This window comes from Sinocyclocheilus grahami, unplaced genomic scaffold (genome assembly GCF_001515645.1).
Source record: "Sinocyclocheilus grahami isolate Dianchi unplaced genomic scaffold, SAMN03320097.WGS_v1.1 scaffold844.1, whole genome shotgun sequence".
NCBI lineage: Eukaryota > Metazoa > Chordata > Actinopteri > Cypriniformes > Cyprinidae > Sinocyclocheilus > Sinocyclocheilus grahami.
This window is the reverse complement of record NW_015506023.1, coordinates 292,023-301,417: the sequence shown is the minus strand read 5'-3', so window position 1 is coordinate 301,417 and position 9,395 is coordinate 292,023. Positions and strand designations below refer to the sequence as shown.

Genomic DNA, 9,395 nt, shown 5'->3' with positions numbered 1-9,395 from the left:
CAAATTAAATATAAATATTCTCTACGTATAATAATTCATAAACTAAATAATGGCGATTGGCCAATCAGTGCTCAGTATTAACGAGCTCACACGTTTTCAGAATTTTTCGCGCAAAATGTTTAAAGCGCAACTTCTGACATTCTTTAAGAAGAAGACAACATAATAAGGTATGATATTTCCTTGATTGGAGTTTAAAGACATTACCCTGACATAACGTTATTGTGCTGCTGTACTATGTGCACTATAGCCCTGCACGGGCCTCAAATCTAGGCCCTAGCCCCTAGCCCGACCCTTGTCCGACAGCTTATCAGAATTCTTGGCCCAAGTCCGACTGGAGCCAGTGTCTTTTTTCTCTCTCTCGCTTCCCCATTACACAACTGCTGTTGCAGCCATTAAAATAGTTCAGTTTTGTTTTTAATGACAAAGTGGTTATGTTTCTCAAATCATCACGACTTGCCAAAAATAAAATCTATAGATATAAAACACTTCAAGCATATCACAATGTTAGTTTAAACGTTTATCCTAAAAATGTGCGCTATTAGGCGCATATCCAAATGTTTGTGCAGAGAGTGGAAGCTAAAGAAGATGCTCTATCAAAATAGGAAGCTTTATCTCATCTTTAGGCAATTAAACCTGCGGTGTGCCTCAGGGTTCTGTTTTAGTACCTGTCCTTTTCTCTCTTGATCTACTTCCTCTGGGGTCTATTTTTAGGAAACATGGTATTTCCTTTCACTGTTACACCGATGATATGCAATTGTACTTGCCTGTGACTAGGAAAAATAAGTGTGCCCTTATTACCCTATCAGCATGTCTTGATGATGTCAAATCATGGATGTCTAAAGTGGACTATCGAAATAAAGTGTAACCAACGGAAGTTATTGTCTTCAGCCCTTTAGACTCCAGGGCAAGTGATCAACTTGACCTTGAGCCTCTCAACTCCTTACATCTCGGCTGGATTATTGCAAGTTCCCCTGCTCCAACTCTTTATAATAACCTACCAAATCACATTAGAATGGCTTCCACTCTATAGGAGTTCAAATCCTGTCTCAAAACTTTTAATATGTAGTTTTGTCTGGTTCTTTGATGTTTTTAATTTGTTTGTTGTTCATTCATTGTGTACTCATTCTTTTATTGTACAGCATTTTGCTCGGCCTGTGGCCGTTTTTAAATATGCTTTAGAAACCAAACTTGAACTTGATTTATTTTATGGTGTAAGCTGTTAGCCTATATGTGAAGCATATCATTTTGACAGGGTGATAAACTCTATAGCAAGCTAGCCAAACAATCTCTGATTTAACTACTAGTTATAGCGTGCTCAAGTAGGAACAACTGATTTGCCAAACACTAGAAAACATTACAGTAACAGATGTTATCAGACTGTTGCTAGCTGACTATAAATATCTAGATAAAAAAATAGCTCTTCTAAAGAATGAACTTGCCGTTTAGGAGCACGGTTTCAGCTAAAAATCTTCTTTACTGTTCTACTGAAGAAAAAAAGTCACCTACATCTTGGATGGCCTGAGGATGAGTAAATTAACATAAAATTTTCATTTTGGAGTGAACTATTCCTTCAAGTCTATAATGGTGGCACAATAATTTAAGGTAACACTTTATGGACACTTTACACAGATTTAAATAATCTGGAGGAGAAGCCGATATCCGTGTCCTGTGACGTGCTAAGTGATCATCTCAGTGATTGTTACCCCTTTGGTTCTTGCCCATCTAATGAAGAGAGCTATGCTTACAGTAATGAAGAAAAAATCATCGAACCAATCCGAGAAGGATCTGATGCTTCGCGAGAATCCAGCTCTATAGTGTCAAATGCTAGTGATTCTTCTCAAGTATTTCACTGTGGTTCGGTGTGGGGAACCTCTGAAATGAGCTTTCCCAACACTGAAGTGCTTGACCCAATGAAAAACAACATTTTTGATTTTAATACAATGGATGTTGGATCATTTGTGTCTGACGTAAGCCAACAAGTTGAAGAGGCTACACATGGTGCTGGAAAAGTACTGAAAAACACCGACCTGACTGAAATGGACTATTTCTGTTCTGAGCTCAGTAAAATGGTATCCTCAAGTTCATCTGATTCTGTTCAACAGAGCGTTGCTGAGATGTTATTCGGCGCTGATCCAAACACCTCAAGCTTTTACCCCTGGGATTTTGAAAAGCCGCAACACAGTTGTTAGTTTTCACACCCATTGTGCTTTAATCGCTCTCATTAAATCACGGTTGCATTTTCACATGACTTTTCCATTGTTATATGGGGAAAAAATAAGTGTCTAAGTGTAAACGATTGTAAATGTCAAAGTGTCTAAACTTCATGTGACTCACTTTTGTAGTTGCATTTCTAATTGTTGTTTAGTTATGTAGTGTTTCCATTATTTTATTTATTTATTTTCAAATGCCAATTATAACCAAATGCTAACTGCTTATATGTAGCATAATAAATATGTAACATTTTAAAATTCCTCTGCTGGATTTTGGAGTTATGTCCATTCAACATGAATGCTGAGATTATTTTAACTAAATGCATTTGGAAGAAATATTATTACAATGCAGTACATGTATCTTATATGTGTTTACAGATAAGTAATATTTATCAACAAAATAATTTTTAGTAAATGGACAGATGTGGAACAAGACAAGACTTCCAATTATTTATTTATTATTTGGCTTAGATTTTACCTTAGATCTAATATTTTAGTTACGTTACGTGAAACTTTTACAGAGATATTTGTATGTTGTTCTCAAGCAACTGCACCTTAAGATGATTTTCCTCAAAACACATGAAGAAACATCACTGCATGCTTGATATTAAAAATCACTTATGACTTAAAAATGCTTACAGTATTACTAACCTCCGCACAGTTCATCAAACATGCAGTTTCATCAAATGTTATGCATAAGGCAGAGGTCAGAGAACTGTTCTGTCAAATGAAGTCCAAGCCATAATTTTGCCAATTACAGTGTGATAAACAGAGACTTTACCATGGCTAAATGATCTTACTCTAATCTGAAAAGTTTGCCCTTAAATTTAGTCATACAGAAACAACATTTTATCAAAACAGCTACAGTAAAACTGCACAATATGCACTACAGTAGTATAAATGACATTAAAGTGTGCATTAAGTTTGTGAGTTTGTAAATAATATAAAAGCATTTTGAGATTTGAGAAGTGGCCTGCATCTCCTGAGATGCATCGAAGCCACCTGCATACATGGCATCCCCGTTGTTGAAAAAATGACAAAAAGCATCCTCTCTGTAAAACCACCATCCCCTCTTACCATCCTCTTTAGATGAATAATTCTGTGTATTATGTAGGCCTAAAACTTATCGTGCAAATTAAATATAAATATTCTCTACGTATAATAATTCATAAACTAAATAATGGCGATTGGCCAATCAGTGCTCAGTATTAACGAGCTCACACGTTTTCAGAATTTTTCGCGCAAAATGTTTAAAGCGCAACTTCTGACATTCTTTAAGAAGAAGACAACATAATAAGGTATGATATTTCCTTGATTGGAGTTTAAAGACATTACCCTGACATAACGTTATTGTGCTGCTGTACTATGTGCACTATAGCCCTGCACGGGCCTCAAATCTAGGCCCTAGCCCCTAGCCCGGCCCTTGTCCGACAGCTTATCAGAATTCTTGGCCCAAGTCCGACTGGAGCCAGTGTCTTTTTTCTCTCTCTCGCTTCCCCATTACACAACTGCTGTTGCAGCCATTAAAATAGTTCAGTTTTGTTTTTAATGACAAAGTGGTTATGTTTCTCAAATCATCACGACTTGCCAAAAATAAAATCTATAGATATAAAACACTTCAAGCATATCACAATGTTAGTTTAAACGTTTATCCTAAAAATGTGCGCTATTAGGCGCATATCCAAATGTTTGTGCAGAGAGTGGAAGCTAAAGAAGATGCTCTATCAAAATAGGAAGCTTTATCTCATCTTTAGGCAATTAAACCTGCGGTGTGCCTCAGGGTTCTGTTTTAGTACCTGTCCTTTTCTCTCTTGATCTACTTCCTCTGGGGTCTATTTTTAGGAAACATGGTATTTCCTTTCACTGTTACACCGATGATATGCAATTGTACTTGCCTGTGACTAGGAAAAATAAGTGTGCCCTTATTACCCTATCAGCATGTCTTGATGATGTCAAATCATGGCTTTCCAAAAATGTTCTCTTTTTGAACACAGATAAAACGGAAGTTATTGTCTTCGGCCCTTTAGACTCCAGGGCAAGTGATCAACTTGACCTTGAGCCTCTCAACTCCTTACATCTCGGCTGGATTATTGCAAGTTCCCCTGCTCCCACTCTTTATAATAACCTACCAAATCACATTAGAATGGCTTCCACTCTATAGGAGTTCAAATCCTGTCTCAGAACATTTAATATGTAGTTTTGTCTGGTTCTTTGATGTTTTTAATTTGTTTGTTGCTCATTCATTGTGTACTCATTCTTTTATTGTACAGCATTTTGCTCGGCCTGTGGCCGTTTTTAAATATGCTTTAGAAACCAAACTTGAACTTGATTTATTTTATGGTGTAAGCTGTTAGCCTATATGTGAAGCATATCATTTTGACAGGGTGATAAACTCTATAGCAAGCTAGCCAAACAATCTCTGATTTAACTACTAGTTATAGCGTGCTCAAGTAGGAACAACTGATTTGCCAAACACTAGAAAACATTACAGTAACAGATGTTATCAGACTGTTGCTAGCTGACTATAAATATCTAGATAAAAAAATAGCTCTTCTAAAGAATGAACTTGCCGTTTAGGAGCACGGTTTCAGCTAAAAATCTTCTTTACTGTTCTACTGAAGAAAAAAAGTCACCTACATCTTGGATGGCCTGAGGATGAGTAAATTAACATAAAATTTTCATTTTGGAGTGAACTATTCCTTCAAGTCTATAATGGTGGCACAATAATTTAAGGTAACACTTTATGGACAAATTCTCAATATTAACTAGTTGCTTATTAGCATGCCTATTATTAACATATCAGCTATTTATTAGTACTTATAAAGCACATATTCTGCATGACCATATTCTACATCCCTAATCCTACCCAATACCTAAACTTAACAACTACTAATACCTTGGTGGTGAAGCAGCAAGTTGCACAGAAATGCACTCTTGAATGCTTGAAACATTTCTGTTTACTTCAATGACATTTTGAAGAGAGATTTTTTTTTGCTGGATATCAACCCAGGAAAGACTGCATATGCATTAATCAAGACATTTAATGAGTTTAAATAAAGTAGATTTGTTTGGGGGTTTTTTTTCTAAATGAATTAAGATCATACTCTAACCCACTTATGCAGCACCAACATAAGTGGGTAAAACTTTAGTTTAAGGACCAATTCTCACTATTAACTAGTAGCTTATTTGCATGCATATTACTAGCATACTGGTGCTTATAAAGCACATATTAATGCCTTATTCTGCATGACCATATTTTAGATCCCTTAATCCTACAATACCTGAACTTAACAGCTACCTTACTATTAATAAACAGCAAATTAGTTTAGTTTATTGAGGCAAATGTCATAGTCAATAGTTTGTTAGTAGCGAGAACTGGACCGTAAAATTAAGTGTGACCGAATTTAAATTGTTTTTTGCAAATGCATGAAGAACATCGGAACTGTGCAATACCATAGTTTTATTATTATTAGTTTACAGTGTCATGGTGTGTACATGTAGGAGCAGCCACTCTATGGCTTATACATTCCATGGAAGGTGACTGGAGACATGATGTCAACTTCCGCTCTTGCAATCTCAGACAGGTCCTTAGCATTCAAGATCAGGCAACATGTAGGTCTCTGGGCTCCAGGCGACACCACAATTGTCATTAAGACACCTGTTAAGCAGTGAAGCATTACAGAGGTTACATTAGACAATCTACTATAAGCACCTTTGCAGCTGCATGTCAACAAACTTTCATTAGAGTATCAGTAGACTGTTAGGTTAGGGTTAGTTGACATTGCAAAGTTGACATGTTCAGTTGAATGTGTGTTGAGGACAGATATTAAGTAGCTAGTCTACTAATACTCTAAATACTGCTAGTTGATATGTAGTTGCAGAGTTACTCATAGGCAGTTGAATGTGTGTTGGGGAACATCAAAATAAAGTGTAACTCAAAATACAAGCTAGACACCAAATATTTGGCTAATTTATGGCTAGTGTCACCCACCGTCATCCTCATCCACTCCATCAGGGTGCTGCACAAACAGCGGTTCTGAAGGGTACGAGTCCGGCTCCTGCCAGACCCAGGTCTCCTTAGTCTTCACATTCAGCTTGCAAATCTACAAATCATCAAAAACAGCCTAAAAAACGCATTCTTTAAAGGGATAGTTCACCTTCAGTTGCTGGTCACCCATTGACTTTCATAGTATGGGAAAAAAAGACAAAGTAGTTTTCTGTCATGCCAAAACTAGGAAGGGAAAGACATATTAGACATATGATTTATCAACTCTTTCAGTACAAACGGGCTCCAAATATTGCCTATTCTACAATAAAACACAGACCTTCCGTCAACAAGAAGGAAATACTGAGTAACTTTTCCAACATTCTTTCTCCACCAATGGAAAAAATCCCAAATGAAGCCAAATTAAATGTTGTGCATATCAGAGCAACACACACTAGTGTGTAACCGCAGGTATATTTTGTGATAATGACCATTATCCCATACTTACTTATATGAGCTACACAATAAAGTTTCTTTGGCAAAAGTACTGCAACTACATTTTATTCAAACTGTTATTACATATAATTTTTTTTTAAATTTATTGTATAAGCTATATTCTCAATACGGCGGTGGTGACAGCAATGGTAACAAAATAATTAGTAAAAACTTAGTTACTATACTTTGAATTTTACATGTATTCAAATTGGGAAAATATTTCTTTCTCTCTCCTTTTTCTTTACATATATTTTTCTTTTTATTATCATCAGTAATAGCAATGTGTACATACTGGATCTGCATAATATATTATTATTACCACTACTAATACTGTTATTATTGTTATTATTTGTTCATACAAACGTTTTCTTCTCGCATGTATTAGAAGGCTTGGGAGTATTGCTGTGTAACACATTGTATGTTTCTTCATATGTTTGTCTCTGGCGTAATTCTTTTGTTTTTCTACAGTCTTCTGTTATATCTACTTTCAATAAAAATAAATAAATAAAATAAACTGTTAGTATTCACTCTAATAAATTGGAATTACATCAAAATCGATTCTTTTGATGTAATTCCAAACATTCTAAAATTCAAATTTTTTTTTTAATTCATATTTGCAATCAGTGAATCGATCATTACTTTCATTGTTTTGAATCACTATTACACTGAAAAAATAAAATAAAATGAGTGTAGGCATTGCTTGTAAATTTCACCAATAATGGCAAAGAAACCGCAAGTGATGCATTGAATTAAACATGAAACGCTGAAGCAGAAAGAGACAGCAGATAGTGTTTTCTTGTAAAAACGACTCTAATAATCCTTAATCTTACCTGTGCACATAGGACGGCTTGAACCTCTCCGCGCTTGGGAATTGCACAACCACCTTGGATTTCTCAATGGGGTCCGATTTGTCTGAAAGATTTTAACCAAACGAGTATAGTGAGCATTAGTTATCATTTAACCAGCATTCGTTTAGAACACTTACCTTTCTGTTTAGGTGGGATTCGGACGATATTGTAGGCCAGCGAGGCTCCCTTCCCCATGCAGTTTCCGATGTTGTAGACCGTGCCGTCTTTCTCGATGTGCGGATGAGCCGTTACTCCATTTATGTTCACATAGTCACACATGTCAACCTTTTGAAGTGATGAAGTAATATTTCTTAAATGCTGGAAACACTCACTTAACTGTAGGGGGCTCCAAAGTAACACTCACTTAACTGTAGGGGGCTCCAAAGTAACACTCACTTAACTGTAGGGGGCTCCAAAGTAACACTCACTTAACTGTAGGGGGCTCCAAAGTAACACTCACTTAACTGTAGGGGGCTCCAAAGTAACACTCACTTAACTGTAGGGGGCTCCAAAGTAACACTCACTTAACTGTAGGGGGCTCCAAAGTAACACTCACTTAACTGTAGGGGGCTCCAAAGTAACACTCACTTAACTGTAGGGGGCTCCAAAGTAACACTCACTTAACTGTAGGGGACTCCAAAGTAACACTCACAAAATTTTTTTAATTAAAATAAAATAGAATAGAGTTGCTTTAATGTAAGTAAACCATTGTGTTTGATTTACCCTTTCCAGGCACACAGGTCAACAACAATGAAGCCCGAGTCCTCGTAGCAGTTGATGTGATGGAAAAGACCCATCGCAGCGGTTCTGAATTTATAGTCAATGTACTCTCCTGGATGCTTCCTCGCAATGTGTATCCACGTCTGTTTAAATGAACACAGCATATCTTAGGTTCTGTAAGTCATGTATTATCAAGTGATAAAGAAACAGGAACGTACGCCTTTCTCCTCGTCAGATTCAAAGCAGTCCATATAGTTGGATCCTCGGATACTCCAGGCGCTCAGGAACTTCAGCAGGTTGATTTTAACAGGCGTCTCAACGAAGACAAAGTAGTTTTCTGTCATGCCAAAACTAGGAAGGGAAAGACATATTAGACACATGATTTATCAACTCTTTCAGTACAAACGGGCTCCAAATATTGCCTATTCTACAATAAAACACAGACCTTCCGTCAACAAGAAGGAAATACTGAGTAACTTATGTTTTAGATGCTATTTTTCCAAAAAAGTTTCTCCACCAATGGAAAAAAATCCCAAATGAAGCCAAATTAAATATTGTGCATATCAGAGCAACACACACTAGTGTGTAACCGCAGGTATATTTTGTGATAATGAGAATACTTATATGAGCTACGCAACGTTTATTTGGCAAAAGCACTGCATCTACATTTTATTTAAACAGTTATTACATATAAAATATATATATATTATAATGTTTTTTTGATTTATTGTTTTTTTTGTTTTTGTATAAGCTATATTCTCAATACGGCGGTGGTGACAGCAATGGTAACAAAATAATTAGTAAAAAATTAGTTACTATACTTTGAATTTTACATGTATTCAAATTGGGAAAATATTTCTTTCTCTCTCCTTTTACACACACACACACACACACACACACTCACACATTCACACACACAACCAGTCAAAAGTTTGGGATCAGAACGATTTTTAAAGTTTTTTACAGGAGTTTCTTCTGCTCATCAAGCCTGCATTTATTTGATCAAAAATACAGGAAAAAAAATTAATATTGTGAAATATTATTATGATGCAAAATAACGTTTTTCTATTTTAATATACATTAAACTGTAATGTATTTCTGTGATGCGCAGCTGTATTTTCAGCATCATTCCTCCAG

The 9,395-nt window shown here is 36.0% G+C and overlaps 1 protein-coding gene across 1 annotated transcript in view; it reads right to left on the bottom strand.

Annotated features, from left to right (window-relative positions):
- Window positions 1-5,655: 5,655 nt before the first annotated feature.
- Window positions 5,656-9,395, bottom strand: part of LOC107562849 (retinoid isomerohydrolase-like) — a 7,854-nt gene continuing 4,114 nt past the window's right edge. Inside the window, exons 4-10 of the mRNA XM_016247591.1 lie at window positions 8,477-8,617; window positions 8,261-8,401; window positions 7,676-7,823; window positions 7,521-7,602; window positions 6,417-6,441; window positions 6,202-6,313; window positions 5,656-5,868 (exon numbers count right to left, since the gene is read on the bottom strand). Coding sequence (XP_016103077.1) covers window positions 5,723-5,868; window positions 6,202-6,313; window positions 6,417-6,441; window positions 7,521-7,602; window positions 7,676-7,823; window positions 8,261-8,401; window positions 8,477-8,617 — 795 coding nt within the window. The 3' untranslated portion in view covers window positions 5,656-5,722. The remainder of the gene's footprint in view (window positions 5,869-6,201; window positions 6,314-6,416; window positions 6,442-7,520; window positions 7,603-7,675; window positions 7,824-8,260; window positions 8,402-8,476; window positions 8,618-9,395) is intronic.